The sequence below is a fragment of the Anomalospiza imberbis genome, chromosome 7, assembly GCF_031753505.1.
Source record: "Anomalospiza imberbis isolate Cuckoo-Finch-1a 21T00152 chromosome 7, ASM3175350v1, whole genome shotgun sequence".
Classification (NCBI taxonomy): domain Eukaryota; kingdom Metazoa; phylum Chordata; class Aves; order Passeriformes; family Viduidae; genus Anomalospiza; species Anomalospiza imberbis.
The window spans coordinates 12,625,870-12,648,927 of NC_089687.1; the positions used below are offsets into that span (position 1 = coordinate 12,625,870).

Sequence of the window (23,058 nt, forward strand, 5' to 3'; positions counted from 1 at the left end):
TAACTAATGCCTCCTACTGAAGAATGGTGACTGCAGCATAAGAATATACATAGCACAAGAACTTACACAGAACAGAAACACTGTGGCTTGATATTTATGTAACCACACACTACAGAGTGCCCATTTTTTAAATTATCTGAGTTGTTCCATAGGAGAAATGGCAAACACCCCAGTTTAAATAATAATGATCCCAAAACTCTCTGCTGGATTTGCCCCTCCCAGTTTGCCAGACTGAAATGGCAGGAAGGCAAAGCAGCACAGCAGAACTTCCAGATCAGTGTCTGAAAAGTTTCTCTTCTCAGCAGTCTTGTGATTTGAGATGCACACAGAACTGAGCACTTTGGAAGCAAGTCTTTAATATTTTAAGAGAGAATTCTTTATTCAAGAAACGTGCAATAACTCTTCCTGAACTATATGCAAAAATAAACCCCAAAATTCTATTGAAGATACAGAAGGAAAAAAAGAAAAAAGCAGCACAGCGGTGTTCCACAATACATAATTCACAAGTTTAAAATTCAAGCACTCCCATCAGATGCCTGTAGCTCTCTTAAAATATTAAGAATCAAAGTTCTCCGGTAAGTGTATGGGGTATACTTTATTCTGAACCAGTGCCTTGGGAAAAGGTTACCACTCGGGGCATACACTTTCATCCCTTGTTTGCCCATCAGACCACGAAAAATCCTGTTGCGGGACAAGATTTTATCATAAAATTCAAGGCCACCTCTGGCATAGTCCTCGGAAAGCCTGGCTGCTTTCGTGTCGGCCCCACAGTCCAGGTGATAGGTGATGGCATCAGAAGAGACATAGTAGCAGAGCAGTCCTCCCATGGCAGTGACAAGGTTACAGAGGCCACGGAGGATCACGGGGCCGGTGGATAACCCCAGCAGCAGCTTTAGAGCTTTCCCACAGACAAAAGTCCCAGCCAAGCAAGTCGGAGCCACAACTGCACTTGCTAAAGGGCTGCCATTCTGCAAGTACACAACTTCTCTGGCAATGGCAAACTTCTGAGCTTTAAGGGAAAATGTGAGAGCTTCCGTCAAAGCCACGCCTTCTCTGCTCTCCCAGTCTACTTCCTTGCCATTTATTACAACCATATGGTTAACTATTCCTTTTTTATCCTTGGCTGTGCTATCAAAGTTAGGCGGGATGCCCACCAAACAGCCTGCAGGCAGCCAGGGAATGCCAGCGCTCACAGGTTGGAAGCCAGAAGCTGCAAAGGCTCTGTAGGAGCCAGTGGACTTCACATCAGTATCTTGAAGGACATCCTGAAACACACCACAGAGCTTCTCTGAAAGCTCAGCTGGCTGCCCCTCTGACCAGCACTCGTGCAGCAGTTTGAATGTCTGCTCAGGAAACACATGATAGGAAAGGTTAGTGCCAAGCAGTCCCATGCAAGAAACGGCCAACACAGTGATCCTGTGCTTCTTTAACCACACAGATGCCTTCCGCAGGAACCGCACTGCCATAGTCAAATCCTAACCTGTTCGTAACACAAAATCAGGAATTAAAGTGTGCATAGATAGGTTTGTCATCTCCCTAGCACTAAAAAACCCCAAACAATCAGAGCAGAAAACATTACAAGAAGCAGAGCACAATAACCAAATAAACAATTTTTTACATTACCAAAACACAAAGCATCTTTACAGAGGAAGAGATACGCAACAGTTTTTGGGCCTTGTAACATAGGATGATTGATATGAAGAATTAACTTCTCTCTTTCCTCCAGTAAATCAATTTACCACAATAAAGACAATACTAAAGCCACCACACTTAATCCTCCCCCAGCAATCAATACAGACCCTGTTTTTACCCAACATACTTGTCTAATCCTTGCTAGCACAATCCCACTCCTGCCTTCCACTGAACAGTCTATAGGTATTGAGGTCAGAAAGAGCCAATAATTAGATCAGCCTAGGCCAACCTCCTCTAGAATACAGCTGCAAAAATTTAAATCAGTAACCTGAATACTATATTCAATAAGCTGAGTTTGACTACAACTTTCAAAACAGGATCACATTTAGATTTGAAAAATTTCAGGAGACAGAATTTTCCTTTAGTAGTTTGTTCTGATGGATAGTCAAGCTCAGTATTAAAAAAGAACCCCAAACAACAAAAAAACCAACCAACCAAAAAACAACAAGAAACAGTATGTGGTTTTTATACATTGGTTTTTTTTTCTCTTCTTTCAGATTTCAACTTCCAGGCAGTGGTTCTAGCTTACTCAGCAAAAACCTATTTTCAGAAAGCAGCATGCTTTCAGCAGCTACTTTTAAAAATTTGACTCTGAACTAATTTCTTTGACAAATACTATGTTCAATCTAGAGCAGAAACTGGAACATAAATTGTTTCAGGGCCTACGACTATGTTATGACTCTTTAAATAAGCAAATAAACTTAAACTTTCAAATCTGCCAACTCATTCAGTTCAAGAGTCGTGCTTCCCTTGGGAAGCATCAGTTCTTTTTATGATCCAAGCCATATTACATGCTCTGCCCAAGAATGCTCCAATTTCTTAAAAGAATTCTATTGGGTACAAAATTCCCACCTAGAATGATGCTACTATGAAGGTATAAAAGTGAATTAGGCACCTAAATCCAGCAGAAATCAGTGAAAACTGGACGTCACTCTTTCCATTTGCAGAGTCTCTTCTCTCGGAGCTTTAACACAGGAGCTTCATAGAATCTTGCTGCAGCTGTTAAAGACATGAATGTTTCCAGCTGTCCTCACAGGAAGCCGAGGTGCAGAAGGGAATTGCGCTCTGATACAACAACCAAAGTCTTAGCGTGGAGTACCATCAAAGGTGGGTCTCAGCTAGGCTGCTGGGCTCTGTATGGCAGCAGCTGAAGCAGGGACATATGCTCTCCTTCCACGTGTGCTGAACAAGAACTTCTCACAGAGTGTTAGAGTGGATAACTGGGGTCTGTAACATCATCAAACCGCACTACAGGACATGCCAGGACACACCAGTCATGATCAACAGCAAATGAGTGTTAACCACAGGGAAACAAAAAGAGATTAATTTAAAGGTGCTGTTTTAATAATGTTATTACTACTCCTTCCTATGAAGATCTTTCAGACTCTAAACTCACCAGGGGAAGAATAATCTTGTTTAATATTTATGCTGCACTGAACACACACTGAGTGCTTAATAAAAACAATGATGTATGTAATCATACAGTAATTTAATATGTATTTCTTCATGTAATAACTACTAGTATTCTTACATTCTGCTGAAGACAGAGGTGGTGAGTTTTTTGACAATATTATTTAAGAAAAGCACACTAAAGAGCCAAGACCTTGGATGAAACCAAATTTCAGGAGAAAATCTCCTTGATAATAGAACTAAAAACCAGAAAATGGTAATACTTAAAATCAAATGACCATTTTGAAGTTTATGACCTCCCAGCAAATCTGCTAGTCTAGATCTGATTGAAAAGGTCACGTCATTTATAGTGCAGGAGGAAGCACTTCCAAGGGGATGGTTGTAGGGAGCCTATCACTTGATCCTCCGGTGAAGCTGAGGCAGGGACTTCACAGGTTTCTCCTGTCAGAGAATGCCCTCTCACTGAAGCTGGCTAACACAGTTTTAAGATTAGAAACGCTGCAAGGAAAAAAGTCCCTCTTCAGCTTACATCCACACCCGTGTGGGGAAGGACAGACCACACTGAAAACTCACTCTCCTTTCTTGCATTACCTAATGAAAACTCCTTCCTTGCATGATCAAATGTGATTGTGCACATCGAATGCAAAAGCAAGCAGGAAATGCCACAGAGCATTTGTTTTCTCCTAATAGTCAGTACTCAGGAAAATAAAAGGAAAACTGCCCACAATACATTTTAGCATTCATGTTTTCAAACCTTCCCCCGGGGTCAGTGCAGATGCTCAGCTCCTGCAGATATCCCACTGCAACCCTAACGGTGCGTGGCATCTTTATTTTTATTAATAAACTTTGTGCGATTTATGTATGAGGAAAGCAGCCGGAAACTGCAAGGCAATTTGTATGGCCCATAGCCTGCAAATTTAATCGTTTAGCAACCATAAAGCCACCACCACACTTACACGGCGGCCTCCCCACACGCTGAAATATCTCTGTGGTGTCATAGGCACTTAATTCTCACTGAACTCCGAGATCTGTAACAGCTGAAGTTCAGATGGGGGATATCTGGACAGGTTTGGCCATAACACGCGTGTATTACTGAATTTATTGCTTTAAAATCGCACGTAGTCGAAGGGAAAGCCCAGCTTAAAGCACGATCAATCAGGAAACGGGGCGCGGGCCAGACCCGCCTCCAGGGCTCCGGCTGTCACGAAAATTAAAAACATAGAAGAGGAGGGCGGCAGAAATCCACAACCCCGGGGCCCCCTGCGGGAACCGCCCGGCCCTCCCGAGCCGCGGCCGCCCAGCACCTACCGCGGGTCCCGGGCCGAGGCGGGGCTGCGGGCGGAAGGGGCGGCGCGGGGGCGGGCGGAGGAGCCATGGCGGGCGGGGCTCGGCTCCCCTCAACGCTGCCCGAGTGTGGCTGCAGTGACACAGGCTGGAGCCGGCCTGGGGCGAACGGACCCAGGGGAAGATCCGACCCGCTGAACCCGGCCTGGGGCGAACGGACCGAGGGGCAGATCCGACCCGCTGCCCCTGTAGGCGAAGAGCAAGAGACAGCCACCCCTAGCCCTCAAAGGGCAGCCGCAGCGTGAGGCGGCGACTGCCGCTCTCTGCCCGCGTCATGACTTAATTGTGTGCGCTGGTGTTCTGAGCTCTAACTCCCAGCGTTCTTCCTGCAAAATACTGTGCGTCTGCATTATTAATTCAGCTCTCTCCACTGCAGGGCAGGAATGCTTGCCGCGAAGGCAGCAAGTGGCAGAGCTGGCATCCGTCGTGTAGGATTTGATTTTTCTCTGTCATTCCTAGTGGGAAAATAACATACGCAGGGATTTTTTAACTTGCTTGACAGTTTGCTGAAAGCACATGGCCAGTGTGGTTTCTCAGTAAGGCCCTGTGGATCTGATCTACAGGCTGGGCACTCCGAAGGCCCTGGAAAGACGTGGAATGCAGAGGAGGAGGGTGGCAGAGCAGCACCCTGTGGCAGCCCTGGCATCCGAGGGCAGAGCTCTGGGAAGTCCAGCCCTGCCCGTGGGATGTGCAGTCCTTGCAAAGCAAGAATACAGAAGAGCTTTTGGCCAGATTAGGATTTTATTTGCGTAGGGGATAGTAAAAGGTTGGGTTTGTCTCACTTATAGGAAGTTTGCACTGATGCTGGATGATTATTTTAAATGTCCCTTCACACCAGGCAGTCATAAGGCAATAATTTTTCACTATCCAAATGGAAATTATGCTGGGTAGTGGATTGAGAGGCAACAGAATAGAAATGAAAGCAAGCTGTTCTTACTTTTTGCTTATGATTAATTTTGACAGATCTTGCTTTCTTTGCAGCAGCCCTTGATTGAAGTATTTCTTACCAGTAAAGGTTTAGTTCCCAGACATTTTAGCATGACACTTGAGTTCACATGAAAGGATTAAGATCGTAAACTGACTACTGAGGAGTTCTCTTTAAAATTCATGGGGATTTTTAGGACTTTCATTAAAGTATCCTAATGAAGAAATGTATCCTATATTTTTCCTACTAGATGATCTGATTTTTAGAAATGCTAGTGCTAAACAGGCCTGGGTAGGCATAGCCTGTTGTGACACAGAAGCTGGTAATGACAACCTTGGTTTTAACTTCCAATAAACAGATTGCTAACTGCTAAGAAAACACTCCTTCATGTCAGGGCACAGTTCTACCCTTAGGTTATGGTTTTATGCAGTATGGCAAGGCAGATGAGTAGTTTGCTGCCACCCAAAGGGAGAAGTCAGAGGAAGAATCCCACCTTTTTCACCTGGCCCTCTCTGAGCCGCTTTTTGCCAGCTCTGTCACTCATCAGGCCCTCTTAAGCATCACATTTATGTCACTATTAGCAGAAAACATAGCAACAGACAAAAAGGCATCATTTTCTGCTAGGTTATTAAGCAGAATGGGAGCACTGAAAACTCTGAGAAGTGCCAAGGCTCTAACAAGGTATGAGGCAGCCAGAAAAAAAAAAAAAAAAAACAAAAAAAACACAAAAAAACCCAAAGAAAAAACCCAAAAAAACTTAATCTCCCTCTTTATATCAGCAGAGAGCTGTTAGAGTTTTTGTTCTGCAGCCTCAGCATGGAGCTTCATCATCTGCTGAAACTTAAAATTTGTAGGTTGGCATTGGTATTCATACTTCATGCAGATGTACAAAGAAAACGTGTATGTAGGTGATGATGGACAACAGACTCACACTAACTGAAACACACAGACTCTCAGGCTTTTAAAATCTCTCATCACACTAAGATTTAGTTATCCTGCTGGTGAATATGGAGAGAAGGTTGGGTGGGTTTGTGAAATCTGACTTGGAAAGGTGCTTCTGCACCAGGTGAAGAGATCCAGAAAACCAGCTTTTCTTACACTAAACCTCAAAAATCTGGCATTGCATTCTTACTATTGTTTCTCTTAAGAGATTTAGAATTAATACGACTGGGAAATACAGACACCTCAGCTTTACTAATCACCACACTGGCACGGTTCTGGTTTCAAGAAGCAGTTCTTACACCAAGGAAGGTGAAACATGACCGAAGTGCACCCTGGTTTTGATGCACATACTCACTGTTGTAGTCATGGATCCAGGGATATGGACCACTTCTAAATTAGCCTGCTAGGTGGTGCTGTTGGACACGCTCTGCCTTTACTCATTCAAGAATATGATCCAGTTCTCTCACATATTTTACCATAAGACAGAGGTACCTAACATCAGCAGCCTCTCTAACTTGCAATCTGTATGTACGAAGCCTTGTTGCTACATTAGGAAAAAGACTGACATTTAAATACAGAACTGAAAGTCATTCATTTTGCTTAATGATTTATGTGGTCTTGCAGTCTGTTTTGCTCATGTGATTTCCAAAGTGGAAAGGTGAATGTGGTCAGTCAGTGAGTGTCCACCAGCCTAAGATATAGACATGTCTTCCCTCAACATCTTCTGCCTTTATGGAGTCTATTTATCTGATTTATCTGCCCTTTTATGCAAGTTTTTCTGTAATCCATCTTCTAGATATGAACATTAATGGAGGGTAATAAGAACATTATAATTTTGGCACAAATTTATGCAACATTGCATGTCCCAGGTGTCAGATGAAAGAGACGTTGCAGGAGTGAGATTTCAAAGTCTGCAGGGTACAGATCATCCACCAGTTACCTATGGATGCAATCATGAAAACCAGGGAACTGGAGTGTGGACACTGGGGGGTTTTACAAGACGTGAGGACAAAGTCTGATAAATAACAGAGGAAATGTTAGAGGGTGAAAAGGTCCTGGAGTGAGATGTGTTGGCTGATCTAGAAAAGATCTTACTGTGAAGAAAGGGTATGAGTTGTGAGCCTTCTTTTAAGTGCAGCTCCCTGGCCCACTTTCCAATATTGCTGAGTGTAGTGCTTCAGTAATGAACACGCAGAAGCAGCGCAATGCTCTGAAGCAGAACATATGCCTAGAAAGTACCTGTACTAAGGTGACTTACAATGCCCTGTGCTGGAACTACTTCCAACTCAGCAGAAAATGCATTGAAAATTGCTGTATTAAGTGACCTTTAATGTTCTTGACAGGTGCCAAAAGGTTGAGCCTGTTCGTACTTGAGCAGTCATCTTACTGCACTGAAGAGGAAGAAGAGCTTGTGGCAAGATGGGCTTTCCAGCTGTCATTCTGAGCAAGTTGCCCATCTCCAAATTGCAGCAAATAGCACAGTGACAGTGGAATTGAAGCATACATGGCATTGAGCAAAAGCATGAAGGTGCAGCTCTTCAGATCTCAGCAGTTTCTGTTGCTGGAAAGGGGAGATAGCAGCCAATATTGACAATATATCCTGGCATGTCCCATTCCCACTGCGCTTCTTATAGTCACATGTGTTCCACCCCTGGAACATTCATACTCACCAGCTGATGGGGAATACAGCTGCAAATTTTGCCTGTATGCCAGGATTTTGCTTTTGACTCAGTTAGTGCAGATTAGAAACCACATTTTCCTTTCTATCAGGTTTACGGACAAGGTTTGGCTGAAATGGCATTCTTATGCTTATAATCAAAGCCATATATAAGAAGTAGTAGGAAAAAAAAGTTCCCATTTCCTTGTTAGACTCTTCTGTTGAAAAAGATGAACTATTCACAGCTATTTTCTTATTCCTGGAGTTTGTGCATGTTAAAGATAGATACCTTGTGTTTCCTCTCAAGATGTGTAATGTAGACAAGCATAATAAAGGATAAACATTCAGAAACACAGGCATGGGAAGTGGAAATTCTATTTCTGGTCTCAAATCAAACCTTCAAACAGTGGTATTTATAGATATAAATACATAGATTTAAGAAGGATTAAAAAGATGACTAATTTTGTTGTTAGTATTGGCAGGTATATAGATCACAGTAAAGCAGAAAGTCTTTAAAGGAGCTGGGAAGATATTTTATTCCCTAATGTATCACAGCTTGGAAGTGATCAGGGATGAAAAACTAGTGTTTTAGAAGCCATAAAGAGGCTGCAAGTCATTTGGATGCCTACACAGCTCTGGGACTGACTTTTTGTTCCAAAGTCTTTGAAGTATTGATCTGCTGATCCAGACCTGCATAAACCTCAGACAGGCTCTCTGTGGCAGCAGACACAGAAGAGTGAAAATATGCAGGTTTTTATCTCTTTGCTACTGCGTTTTCAGATCTGGGGGCTAATTGTACAAACTCCCTGACTTCTATCTGGATATACCAGAAGCTGATAAAGAGTGAGCACCCTGTAAAGTAAGATAGAAAATCCTTCCCTCAAGCAGTACTCATTTGAGTATAATCATCAAAAAAATCCTTGATCTGAATGTGCTTTGCGATCTCTGCTGAGGCTAATAGACGCACACATCCACTTTGTTTAGGGGTGACTATGGTGGTGCTACATTGATGGTTGGACTAGATGATCTTGAAGATCTGTTCCAACCTTGATGATTCTGTGATATCCAAGGGAACATGGATGCTAGTGGAAAATCTGGATACCTGCAGCAGAGAGCTGAGAAGCAAAACCACTTGCAGAGTCTGGTGAAATCAATTCATGCTGAAGTCCATGGTTCTGCAGGTAGTCTACTGCTATTTAAAACTGCTTCAGGTGTATCCATACTGTGCAGACAGACCCTATACCACATTGCATGAGTTGTATTACAGACACCATTGTGATGTCATTTGGTGAAATCAAATGAAAGCTGACAAACATAAGTTCATTGTCTAGCCTGGGATTTCTTGGCAGTGCACATGAGCCAAGCTGTTAACCAGGACGATTGTTCACTGTCTATAACTAATACAGTTATTTTTAAGAGCTCTGGTCCTGCAATTAGCTAGCTCTCCTAAAAGGAAGGTACTATAGTGAATTAAGATGTCATATCTTCATAATACAGCTAATTAGCACTATTTCCCTTCAGAACTGGAAGAAGTGTGCCTTGGGAAGGAAAGGAAGCCAATTCTTTGATGCAATGCTATAATATTTAACAGATTGAATCATACTGCCTAACCTTGGGAATATTTGAAGTTACTGCAAAGATAACGATATTTGAAAGCAAGTAGAAATTGGGGCTGTTTCACTGAGTCAATCAACCTAGGTGGTCACTGAGCACTACACCATGGTTAGAGTACTTCACAAATGCTGTGACCTTCCAAGGAGGTCCTTATCACTGCAGATAAGGGTAATTTTTCCTCTCTCATTAAAACCTGTGGAAGCTACAAACAGAATACCAGCTAGTCTAAAAACCAGTATATTCTACTGTAGCAGCAGACCAGAGATTCCCCTCTGCCTCAAGTCAGTTGAAAAGACATCCCAGTTCTAGGGAAGAGCTATCACTAGAAATAACAGAATTAAATTATGAGAAAATGCAAGATGAATGTTAAAGTGAGATCTGTTTGGAACATTGGATTCCTATTAATTCAATCTAAGACTTGCCTTATTTAGTGTTATTACCAAAGCTCAGATCCACATCTTTACTGTCTAGGAAAAGGAGACTCATGCTGATAATAGTAACAAAAAACACATTCTGTTAATGTATAAATCACTTTCTTTGGCACTGGAAGTCCGGCATTTTCTTTATGTTACCCTACAGATTGCCCCATGCTTTGTTGGGGAGCTGGAGACTCAGGCCCAACCCGTTGTGTTTCTAATTCAAAGATACCTGCCTACAGTTTTTTTTACCCACTCTCAAAGTGGCATCTAGTTTTTTTTCTTCAGTCAGAGGTCTTACTTTGAAATACTTAAGAAAAGGTCATAATGAGAAGATGGGATCACATATAGCTGTAACACACAGCTTTTTTCTTGGACAGCATGTGTAACAGGAAAAAAAATAACAGCTTCTGAGTGGGAGCTAATCAAGTCTTACACAGAGCGTGTGAAGCAGAGAGCAGCTACAGTAAACCAAAGCTGTTCTCCATAAACCAACCGCCCTGCAAACCAGGTGAAATCTGTCTGCTTTGGCACTGTGGTATGTCAGTGTGTAGGAGGGAAGGGGTCTGATCCCACTCTCTTCTTGGGAAAACGTGTTCGGCCACTGAACAGTCCGTGTTTCTACTGCATCAGTCATTTAAGGATCTTCCAGTACTTTTAGAAACTTTTTGAGCTGTATTTCAGACTACACAGATTCTGAGACTTGCAGCTTTATATATGACTGGATCAACTCATGTGTACTTGCAAATGAATTAAGTTTTGAAGAGATCCTCTCAGCTAAAAGGTCTAAAGAAAGCAGTATCACCCAGAGAGACTCATTCCTGTTTAAGCAGTAAATTTGTTTTGAAAGAGACAGGTTTGTTTACATGGTTTATGAACATCTCTTTAATCAAATACTAGCTTTCCGGGTCAATAACTTTTTCAGGATAGTTGCTAAAGTGAAATCTGGACACCATAATGTCAAGTTCATTTATACATCTACTGCCAACTCCAATTATATATTGCTGGTGATGCCTAATGAAGTTTGGGCTACACACAATTTCCTATAGCTGGCTTGCAGCATAAGCATCCCAATCTGTGAGGGTAAACTCTAAAGAAAGATGTTGTGAGTACCTTTTAAAATAATCATTGAAGACCTACACAGCTGATGTAATTGTCACCTACAGTCATACCACAACACATTTTTATATTGTCTTCCAAGAGTTAGCCAAAACTAAAATCATCCAGATCTCAGTACTGAAAAGTGAAGGACCACAGGTTCAGTGTCATTTAAAGTGGTAATGTATGTTCATAGGTATAAAACAATAACCACTCTGTATTTTTTCACATCCTACAAATAACTCTGCATGAGGAGAAATAACCATGAAAACCCAGAGACAAACTTCAACCCAGCCAGCATCCTACGAAAGGGAATCTACATTGGTTTGCAGAAACTAGTTTTGTTTCAGAGTCTGTTTGTTATCAGTGGTGTTACATCCTCTTCAATCCTCCTAATGACTTATTAATAAAACCCAAAGTAGAAACCATTGTTTTCCACCAACTGAAGGTATTCTTCACCTTAAAATATAACAAGGGAGTGAGAAAGTGGACTATAGTGAGGATAAAGTGCTAGGTACAGGTAAACAAGTATGAACCTCTATGACAAAGAATATGCAAGGCAGGAACCTGTGATTGTTGGACCCCACCTACAAGAGGCTATCAGCACTGAAGTTTACATTTGTATGTCACAAGGGAAGACACATGGATAACCGATAATCCACATTCTGAAACACAAGTTGGTAAATGCCAAGAATACTTCTGATGAATGCAAACCAATCTCCCTGCTAATCTGGAGCTGATAACAGTGACTGATTGCACAATTCCATCTGGAGAATCACATGGGACCCGACAAACTGGAGAGTCAATCAAAAAGATGGAAGCTGCATTTGAAGGAGCAGTCCACATTACCCATAAAAACAAAGGAAAAGTTAACACATAATATGATAACTACTTACTAAATAGCTTGTCATAGATAATTTAGTGCTAAAAACAAAGTCAGGAGCATCCATATCAAGTGCTGCAGATAGCCAAAGTAGTTTACAGAGAGCAACTTCACAGATGAGGGACAACATCTAAGAATCGGGTAAGAAGGAGTACTGGTGTCCACAGCTTGAAAACAGAAAAAAAAAATCTATTTCTGTCACATGATTTCCTCATTCAAACATTCAAGAGATTTAAGCTTAGGAGAACTTGCAAAACAGCACTCTATCCAGCAAGAGCTGACTATAGCTTACAGATGCCTCTGATACCATGATTTTCTGCACACAGATGTCAACATTCCATCCAGTTACAGGACAGGAAGACCGTTCCTGAGTACTCTCAGAGACCATTCAGGTTCTTGTTTTTGCTCCATGCAAAGGAAGAGCTGGAATGAACAATTTACATGGAAACACATACACAGACAAAAACCATAGTGCAGACAAAAAAAAAAAAATTAAAAATGAAAAACAATTAACAAACCTGTTTGTCATCCAAGCCTATCCTCAGCAATGCAGTGAGTCAGGAGCAGTGTGAAAAGCTTCATTTACAGAACAACCAGCAACACAGAGAGAAAAAAACATCTAATATAAAAACCAAAAAAACACACCCTTTCTTCCAAAACAGACTTAATTCAATAGCAACTTCTCTCTCCCCCTTAAATGTACCCTAGGTTAATTGATTCATCTCATGATCAGGGCCACCTGAGTCTTGTTTCCTTTCTAACCTGCAAATTTACAAACATTAAGGACCATTTCTAAAGGTGTGAACAGTACTAATTAGCCATTTTACACAAAAATCAAGATCTCGATTGTGTGTATACTGTTAGTATCGGGGAAAGTCTAATAAAAACTCTAAACCTAAAAACCCTATTCTAATAATGACCAGAAGGACAATGTAGTCCTGGCAGACCTTCTAGCCAAAAAACCCCTGTGCCTGAAAGGTTCAACCTGCTCCTTTCATCTTTTATTTGGCCACTATATATCTTGCTTTACTCTGTAAAGCTGTTTATAGTACAAAATGTAGGCTATGTGCAATCTGAAATAAAGCTGCTTATTGCACAGAGGATGCCAAAATTATTAGTTCTGAATTTTAATGAGGAGATGCTTGATTTCTATACCACTGGGATTTCAGGAAGTAAATAATACGCATGAAAACAGGGCAGGGGGAAATAAATAGAGTAACCATTTTTGTCTGTATTAGAGTTAATCCATTTAAATGGCTGTAACAAAACCTGCCTGCAGGTTTCTGTTTTTCAGAGACTACATGTTTAAGCTCTAGCAATCTGCATTCCCAAGTTACTCTAGGTCCAGACAAAAAATAACAGAATCAGGGTTTGTTAGGGGGAAGTTTGCTGCATTCAGGTCATTGAAGAATCATTCTGTCTGGCCAAATTGTACCAGATGGACAGCACAACATTTGAGCACTCATGGTACTACTCTTTATCCTGCCAAAGTACCTCGGGAGTGACCTAAGGAGCCTTTTTCTCCAGCGTGAAAGTCCATGCTGAGCCCCTGCTGTCCACAAACACTGTTTAACATCTCATTGTAAGATTTGTTTTGATTCCATATGCTAGCAGTCAGTATGTGACTAAATGATTATTGGCAAAGATATTGAACTAAAACCTAAAGAAATGGAAACTTTCATTTGGACTCCGGTGGGCTTTGGATCAAGCATAAAAAGAATAAGAGCTCTAAAGCAAATAAAGCTAAATTTCAGGTTTCCCACCCTGTCTAGTCTCTTGTAATCAGAGGTGCCAATCAGGTTTGTTCAGCTGCTAGATGCTATCAAATGCTATCTCAAACCAAGGTAATTATAAGAGATTTTCAGAAAAGCAGTGGAAAAGAGTAAGTGCGTTTCTGTTGACATAATCACTTCTGGATAAACAACACACAGGCTGAGTCTCAATTCACAATCTTTCCCAGGAGGTCACTAGGGCTGCATGTCTTCTTCAGTGGTTTAACCTGGGATTTACTCTCTTTTTCTAATCAGAAGAATGATCTGCTTAGACTTGACCAAGAGTTTTTTTATTTTGAAAAACAGACTGTCTTCAGTTCTTCCTTATGCTGGTCTTGAATTAATACTAGTTTAAAGTAGCTGAGGACTTCATGCAACAACCAATGTGTTCAGAGCTCTAAACACTGTGTAGATAATGTTGGACACAAGGCTCCAAAAAGTCAGTGTGCCAAGTAAGATCACCATGAGGGGAAGCACAAGTAATAGGATTATTGGTTACTGTTGCATTATTATAGATAAGAATGGTATCAAAACTCATCCCAAAGTCCATCTTCATTTCCTCTGCTTGAGGAACTTCTGTTCAAGGGGAAATGCCTTACGATGATTTAAAAAGTTCTCCCACTTGACTCACCCTTAATGCACACATGGCCACCTCACTCTTCCAACTGGCCCCTGGCATTTTACCTGTCCCCTGCACCAGTGACCCCTTCCCTGCAGCACCTTCTGCTGGGCTTTGTACCACTCATGCCCATTTTCATCAGCTACCAGCCAGCCCTGGGCACCACTGATCTAAAAACAGGCAGCAGTTGCAAGAGGTCATTCTTAGCTTCCACCTCTTGGAGGGTTTCACATGGCACTGCTGGAAAAAGCAGCAGCAGATCAGGTAATCCTTGGCACATTTCCCAGTGCTTTATGGTCCAGACAACAGGAAAAGATGTCCCTGCACTTCCCAGCTAGTGAGTGAGAGGCATTTGTCTGCTTTGGCATGGGCATTGACTGGTGCATGGGACGAGAGAGCAGAGTGGATCACAAGCTGCCAGCAAACAGCATGGGCTTAGCCCTGTCATTTCTCCAGGGATGGTTTCATCTTGTCACTCCCAGTGGCAGCACCTTATGCACTGAGGTATTTGGAGAATTTAGGTATTTGGAGGAGCCCATAGGGTTTTCTATCTCATAATTATTCTTAGGAGAAAGGCTTAAGCTTGGTACCAGAGAATCCTCCGATGGCAGGAAGGGAGAAAGGGCAGCTCACAGAATGCCCATCTCTTGCTATTTTTCATCCACCAAAGCTGAATCTGATCCAGTTCCCTGTGAAGGGCTGTTGGACAGGCAGTCTTTACTAATTTTCACTCACCTCTTCCCAAGTGACCGTCTCCTTCCAAAGATGATGAGGAACTCATCTGTCTCAGCTGCACTCTCTGGGAAATATTATCTTTTACAAACTTTAATTTATCTTCATTGAAAAGAATTGTTTTCATTTGAATTTAGCTTCAAACTTGGCTGTGTGACTGGGAAGAGATTCACTGCAGTGCACAATAAACATTGTATCCTGTGCCTCTTCCATCTTTTAATATCTGCACAATAGCAAGAACCTGGAAAGCAGAAACACTGAATCATCTTGGTCCAGGAGTGTCACTTGCTTCTCTAAGAGCAGCCTGCGGCGTCACACATATCATGTAAGAAGTGAGCCCATTCTTGAAGGCACAGATCACACAACATGGCTCATTTAACTTGCAAGCTCAATGCTTCATAAATGATACTTTCCTCCAGGGGCTGTTGCAGGAAGACATCAGAGCAGAGAGCTGTGTTTCAGGCCTCTGTTTTCTAAAGCTTTGTGCTAACCCAGAAAGTCTCCTCTCCTCCCAAGTATGAACAATAGCTCCCTATAAATCTGTTCTTTACAGTTTTGTACCCCTTTAGATTTTATGGGAAATACCTCTGTTTGACAGATGATGGCAAATGGTTTGTAGAGAATCCTTCTGATTTTGCACAGTACTCTGGGAGTCATTATCTTTACTCTGGGATAATGACTGGTAGCCAAAAGAATGCACAGGTTTAGATTAGATATAAGGAAGAAATTCTTCACTGTGAGGGTAGTGAGGCACTGGAACAGGTTGCCCAGAGAAGCTGTGGATGCCCGATCTCTAGAAGTATTCAAGGCCAGGTTGGATGGGGGCTCCGAGCAGCCTGATATAGTAGAAGGTGGAGGGGCTGGAAACAGGTGATCTTTAAGGTCTCTTTCAACCCAAACCATTCAATGATTCTGTGATCAAAGAGTTCATTCAAGGACAAGTATTGAAAGCATTGGAATAGCGTATTAGAAATCCTAAAAATGCCCTCTGGGTTTAAGAGAGCAAAACATCAACACATTCTGTCTAAACACAATTATACAAATCATTTAAATTAGCTGTATGGATCATGAATAAGTCAAAAATTAAAACCCCCTCCTCCTTATGCCATCCTGCTGCTCCATGTTACAGTTCCTTGCTTGCACAGTATGCCTGCATAGCTGAGAGCAAGTAACATTATCCACTTTGAAGGACATTCAGTAAATATGCGTAGGAGCAGAGTTAAACAGAGGCATGAAGGCCCATTTCTCTTTGTTTGAAGGCACTGTACATTTTAAGGACAAATTCTGAAGCAGAGAGTGCCATGTTCTCTCACAGAAGTCATAACATCATGCTTTTGTATGTACTTTCCTGGAAAGTCTAATTGTTATTTGGAGAAAGTCCTGGGTACAGGAGGTCCTTCTACAAATTGCCACACTGGGAGTTGCTTGTGAAACACCACAGTGCTTCTGACCTCTAGTGTCCATCCCCCTAGTTCCTCCAGCCTGCTGCCCTCCAAGGGAAGTACTGACACAAAAATGTGTTTTTGAGGAACATACTTGGAAGTGCACACCGTGCGCATCCCACTCTGATTGCCACCATCCCAAAAGATTCTTGATCCTGTAAAATTTGCATGGCTATAACCTGAATAGTGCACACAGGATGATGTGCTGTGTCTCTAGTATGGAGGACTGGGACATTCTTCTGTCTTCTTGGCCCTAAATTCGGATCCTTCTGGGCTTCTTTTAGTACCTTTTGGGTGTTACTTGATAAATAACTGAACTGGACTTAGCTCTCATGAAAAAATTTGAGAAATTGCATAACTCCTTAAGTGTATCTCTCTCAGATTAAAAAATTCCCAGGTTCATCAAGAGTCTAAGATAAGAGTACAGATAATTTTTAATAGAGAAGGATTCTGCAATTCTGATAAAATAACAGGTAAATATTGCGAAGAGAGAACAAAGTGACCTCCCTTCTGTTTTTTCTTGCAGCTTAGAGAGTAACGTATCTCATTCCACTTGATGCTGAGAACATCCCTCATGGACTAGCCACTTGATCACACCACATCCCACATGCATGAAATCTTCTCACAGCACTGACAGAGGAGGAGGAGGAGAAACACACCCAGCATTTCTTTACCAGCCTATTTCCAATCCCAGATTAATCCTGCCTGGACATCTCAACGACTAATCAGTTTTTCTGACTCAGCTTTAACAAAACCTCAAGTGGATGAGTGTCCGCTTCATTAATGCTCTGCTTGATCTCCCAGTGCACAGTCCTTATGAGCAAGAAGGGGCAGACACACTTTGAAGGCATTAAGCTACAAGCCGTTTGCAAACAGATTTTCTCTCTTCCCCTAAACAGACAAGTGCTGAATGCTGCTCAGCATCCAAATTCAGGATAATTATAGTGACCTCCCAGCTGTCACCAACAGAAGTGCGGGAAGGCGGATTATGCACACGAAGTCCTCTGCAGCTAAAGCTACCATATGTGCAGGTTTCACTGGGCATGTTTCACAAAGCCAACTTTCTCCAGGCTGAAAAAAGACTTTGGCCATTTGTCCTGAACTCGTTTGTGGCTGGAACCCCTCCCAGGCTGGCTGACACTTGGACTGTAGCCATGAAGCACACTCAAATCCCCTGCATATGCTGGCTTCAGACATGCTGGAATCACCATGTTTGTGCTGCCTGTCTGCTGGAGCAGAGCCTGAGGGGCCTTGAAAAGTCAAAGAGAAAGGGAGCTTAAACCTTAGTAATGACAATTTTCATAAAGAGAGGGAAGTGAGAGCTCTCTCCTGCCTGCAGATCCTGCAGGCAGCTCCCAGCACAGGCAGGAGTGATTTGGGGCAAGAGGTAGAGCCTGAGCTCTTTGACAGGAGGCTGTTTCTCCAGACAGGAACTATGTCCTGCATCACTGCTGTGAGGAGTGCTTGTGGCATGCTGTGCCTGCACAGCCTCTCTGCACAGATGCTGCTGTCCTGAATGCCCCATGAGAGGCCTTGGCAGCCACAAAGATCTTGTGAACCAGAGTTTATTACAGCATCAGCTATGTCTCGACTAGAAAACGCCTTCTGCAATACACTGCCTATAGCTCAGCTACAGATTCGAGAAGGTTTTTGACTGTAACTCTTGGGGTTTAAAAGGCCAACTGTATTCTTTCACTTCCAGAGATTCATAGATGTCCTGCAGACATCTTACCATAAAATGAAATCACCTCCCCTCGTCATGTCTGCATTGAAAGGTTCAGGTTGGTGAGTCTCAACTGGTTTAATTCACCAGGAACTTTTTGAATGCTGAGTCTGAAGAAATGTTTGCTTAAGCTTTTATTAAAAAAAAATAAACCTATGCCAAAGAAACTGAGAAGAAAACAAACAATTAGAACACGCAGAGCTTAACTTTTTCCCTCCAGTGAAACAACACAGACATTTTAATAATTAAGCAGTTTCATAATGTTTGTAGAGGGAAGCAAAAGTTTATTGCTTTTGCTATTTCTATAAACCCACATGGCAAAGTGTAGGGGCTTGTGGAGGAGAATACTTAGGGAAGGAAAAAAAGTGGTGGTGCTATAAGGGTGAAAAAACAAATCTCTAAATCCCTAGGTAATATTTAGAGTACTGCAGTGGGAATTCAGTTAAGGAACATGTGAGTCAGGGTTTGGGGCCTCATTTGGTAAACCAGTATTTTTGCACATGAAGAACTTGAGTGAGTATGTGGTTTAAAGGAGATTCTTTAGGCCTAGCCCAATGTAAATTGCGTTGTGCAATTCTGATTCATATTTTAGGATCTCTCATGCTCTAATTTAAACCAATGGGAATTTTTTTATTGACTTGAATGAGAACAAGATTATGCTTTTACTCCCTTGTGATTCCTTCAGAGAATGTGGGACTAAGGTAAAATTAGCTGATGGTCACTAGAAGTATCAAAATCAAGTTATTGCATCTTCCCCCTTCCTCAGAAAATGTATGATTTGGGAGAAACACATTTATTTAATTTCTTTAGACAGATGCGTCCTTGAATTAAACTCCCTTAAAGTTAGGAAGATTATTCTGCCTTTGTATCTATGCAAGAGAAAGGCAGAATTGATTCAAGTCGTACAAATCTAAGAGATTTAAACTCTGCCAGTTCCTACCTAGTGCTGAAATTGATACAGTATGTCTGGAATTGATTTTTCCTTGGATGCTTGCAGACAGATCTCAGAGATATGTTGGTGCCTGCTCTGTAAGTGAAGGAACGGCTGTTAGTTTACAAATACCTATTTTGTACTTGCAGCATTTGTGAACAAAGAGAGGGAATTAAATCCAAAGCATAAGCAGCAGGTAATATGAAAAGCAGCAAAAAACACAGAACGGCAACTGACAATTATAAAGCAAATGTAAGAGCCTGCTCCTACCCTTTAGTGGGAAACCCACACTGCTCAACAATCAAATTGACTGAAATAATACATAGCATGGTTTGGGAAGATGAAGGAAATAAAATCAGCTAGATTCCAAGAGAGAGACTGGTAATGGTGGATATTTAAAATCTTTACAGCTTTGTTTTTCTGATATAATTTCAAGGTTTTGGTTTTTGTTAGGTTTTTTAATATATATATATATATACAGTATGACAGAGCAGCTATTACTGAAATAATTATTTCATTTCCAACAAAAGAGATGACAGATCTCAACAAATCACATTTCAGATACAGAACTGCTTTACCTGTGCCCTCATTCCTGGACTGACTTTCTTGTACCTCTCTGAAGGATTTGTCTTGTTTGGAGACATTGACTACAGAGCTCCTGGGGCAGGGTCAGGTGTGGAAGTGCTGATGGACAACTGTCTTGTGACTTAGTGCCGCTGAATACAGTTATGAATGGGCACAGTGGGAAAAGTTGACCTGAGTCCTTAGATCCTCTCATATCCCTCTGATTCATTCTGTGTTTGGCAAAGTAAGTTCCTATGTGCTCATTCTGGTCTGGAAATAAATATACTTTATTGTAGAGTAGGAAGCATGGGAATACACCTTAATTTAGTAGCAACATAGGAGTAAACCCTAATTTAATAGAAGTTTGATCAGCCTTACTTCCATCCAAAACATACAAAATGACATTAAATTACCCTTTTTTTAAATTTTTTTTAAGTCCAGGCTTCCCTGTGTGTGCATTAGTATTTTATAGCATAGTGTAAGAGGAACTCTTACTTGCTTGGCAAGAGTAGTTGAATCTCTGTGACATGCTACATTACAGTTTCCCAGAAGCAAATTCACTTTAAAAAAATTTGAGAGCATAACCACAGGAAAAGGTTAAGTTAACACACCTGAATGGGGTGAAGCATCTGTAGGTGGGGGCTTGAACTCAGACAAACTTCTTGGACAGGCTTTGCTGCCAGAGCAATCCTAATAGGAAACCATTCCCTCAGTAGCAGAAGAGCCTTGTCAAGGGGGCAGCAATGAACTTGCTGCTGTGAAACATGATGAGGTGACAAAGCTGCAGGGAAACACAGATGTGCTTGCCTTGCAGCCTCCATAAGTGAGATCCTGCTTTGACTGTAGTGCCAGATGTCAAAGCAATGGGAATTACCAACCCAAGCTAACTAATGGCAGGGGGTGGGGGAGGAAGTGTGAAGTGCTGACGTGTAAGCATCATATAAAATGCACTTGCTCTGTAAAGGATAGGTCCCCAAAGGCCCATAGCAAATGCATGTACCTGCTTGGGCAACATGCTCTGTGCAAGGATGCACACGCTTGTTCAGATACTTTATCTCGGAGGAGGGGACCTGCAGTGAAAGAGTGTTTGGAGTACTTCTGTTGTAAGCATAGAAATACCTTTGGGATTGGAGTGAACAGAGGTGGTAAATGAGGGTTGCTCACAATCTTCATGGTGTTTATGCTTCTCTGGGGTAGGAAAAGGAGGAAAGAGTTGCTACTGCTGACAGGGGAGGAAAGTGGAGGAACAGAAACGCAGATGAACACATTCGTTCATGGTCCCATCAGTGATCTGTGGAAATAATAGATATTAGAGCCCACCTTAGGAGGATGCCTTCTCAACTAAAATGTTAAATGGGGTGGGAAGAAAGCCATGCACAGAGACATCAAAGCCTGAGCAATGAAACCACAGACATGCTGTTCCCATGGGTTCATGTACGGGCAGAGCTCCAGCATGGACCCTCCTAGATCTAGGAAGGGTCGTCTCCATCCCAGCCTTCCCTTCACCCTGCGCAGCAAGCTGAGGTCCTTAATAGCATTTGTCTTCTTCCCTTATTTAATGAAATACGTGAGCACTTCATAACATTTCAAATTCTATTTTCCTCCCCTGTCAGTTGGTTTAAATTTGGGTAATACAGCTGACAGTGATAGGACTGGGAGAACAAGGATGTGGGTGACAATGTTGTTGCATAAGACTGTTTTCAAATGGTAACATAGCTAAAAACTGAGCAGACTGGTGTTTTGTATTGTCAGTTATAAAAGGCACCATCAAATCTCTGCCAGTGAGGAGCACTACAGGGTGTAGAAATTGACCATGTTTTTATCACCACAAATATCAGTGTAACAAAGTAGCCACTCTAAGAGTGACTTTTGGTTGTTTAATTTAGATATCAGCATAGTTTTTACATAAGGGAGGGTTGAGTTAATTATTAAAGCAGGTTCCCTTGCTGCATGTTTACCTTTGCAGAGAAACTTTTGCAAAAATATTGGAGAAAAATTTTCTAGCCTGATGACCACCCTATTTTTCATGCCCTAATTATCTGGTTAAAAATCCTACTTTCCACTGAGTCAGTCTTTGCTGAGATTAGTGGAGATGCTTTTGGTTTACAGTGAGATACGAATTATCCAGAATGTGCCCCGAGGAAAGAGAGTGAATGCTATTTAATATCATTAAAAAATAAGAAAGAAGCTCAAATAGCTTTTGTCAGTGGCATAATACTGTTCCCAAAGAGTTGTGACATCTCTGTATTTCCCAGGGCTAGAAAGGCACAATGCTTTGATATTTTGTCCTTCAACTCCCCTTCCCCACTAACAACCTTTTTTCTGGGCTGTAATAGCTCCATATCCACTTCAAATTAGTTGAGACCTACTGGAAGGCAAAGCACTCAGCAGGGACATGGAGTCTTTAAAGCTCCTCCTTCATCAGCAATCTAGGGATCCTGGCAGTGCAGGGGTTAACCTGAGGCCAGGGAAAGTGCTGGGAAGAGACTAACTGGGGAAGTCTTGAATACGTGGAAAAGCCACAGCACAGAGAAGAGGAAAGCAGCAGCAGTTGGACAGGGTAAGGGTGCCTCACCACAAAGCAGCAGAACCAGCCCTAAGTGAGAGCAGCTCTGACAGACCCCCTGGGCATCCAGCAGTGTTACCAGCCTTCTGCAAGAAACAGTGAGGAATTCAAGCACAGACACAAGGCCTTCCCATTTCAGTGCCAGTTGCTGGAACATGCTTGCTTCTTTCAACCAAATGGCAAATGAAGAAATAAGAAATCTGAATGCCATGGCTAAAAGAGAAACACTGATTCCTAGAAAAGTTCCCAAGATTTTTCTGATTATCATTTGCTTGGGTCTGCTCCGCTCATAAATTGGGCAACAGCTGAGCAATTGGGGAAGAGAATGGAAACTTAGATTACACAAAAATTCGCCTTGAGGACTCTGATTTGAGATCTACTTTAACCTAACCCTTCCCCTTACTTCATTTGCTTTCCCTGACTCGATTAAGCATGCTGCCTTACCATGCAGCCAGAACAAGGGACTTGCAGTGGGTTGAGAGGCTCCTGTTTTTTCCCTCTTTTGGAAATATCTCAGAGAAACCATCTGTCAGTTCCCACCAGCCTAGAGAGCTGTTCTGAGAGCAGATACACACAGCATCTCCCTGTTCAGCACTGGCACTGTGAGAGGAGGGGATGAGGGAAGGGTGGTGCAGGGTTTGGGAGCAGAGCTGAGGGTTGCAGCTGGTGTGAGAGCTTTTTGCTGAAGTGAAAACCCACCAAATGGCTTTTCTCTTCCAAATGCACCT

At 42.1% G+C, this 23,058-nt stretch overlaps 1 protein-coding gene and 1 long non-coding RNA gene across 4 annotated transcripts; both read right to left on the reverse strand.

The window, feature by feature from the left end:
* Positions 1-353: 353 nt before the first annotated feature.
* Positions 354-12,686, reverse strand: TMEM177 (transmembrane protein 177). Of its 3 annotated transcripts, none has more exons than XM_068195448.1 (2): positions 12,500-12,686; positions 354-1,480 (listed from the first exon to the last, which is right to left on the reverse strand). In XM_068195448.1, the coding sequence occupies exon 2, from the start codon at positions 1,464-1,466 to the stop codon at positions 516-518; it is 951 nt and encodes a 316-aa protein (XP_068051549.1). In that variant the 5' UTR covers positions 1,467-1,480; positions 12,500-12,686; the 3' UTR covers positions 354-515. The 3 variants fall into 3 exon arrangements, with proteins under 3 accessions (XP_068051549.1, XP_068051550.1, XP_068051548.1); XM_068195449.1 differs by lacking the exon at positions 12,500-12,686 and adding an exon at positions 4,411-4,498; XM_068195447.1 differs by lacking the exon at positions 12,500-12,686 and adding an exon at positions 2,588-3,306.
* Positions 12,687-17,284: 4,598 nt separating this feature from the next.
* Positions 17,285-22,382, reverse strand: LOC137476962 (uncharacterized). Its single transcript, XR_011000752.1, has 4 exons — positions 20,929-22,382; positions 20,376-20,834; positions 19,779-20,034; positions 17,285-17,796 (listed from the first exon to the last, which is right to left on the reverse strand). It is a non-coding gene; the product is annotated as an uncharacterized lncRNA (long non-coding RNA).
* Between the last annotated feature and the right edge of the window lie 676 nt (positions 22,383-23,058).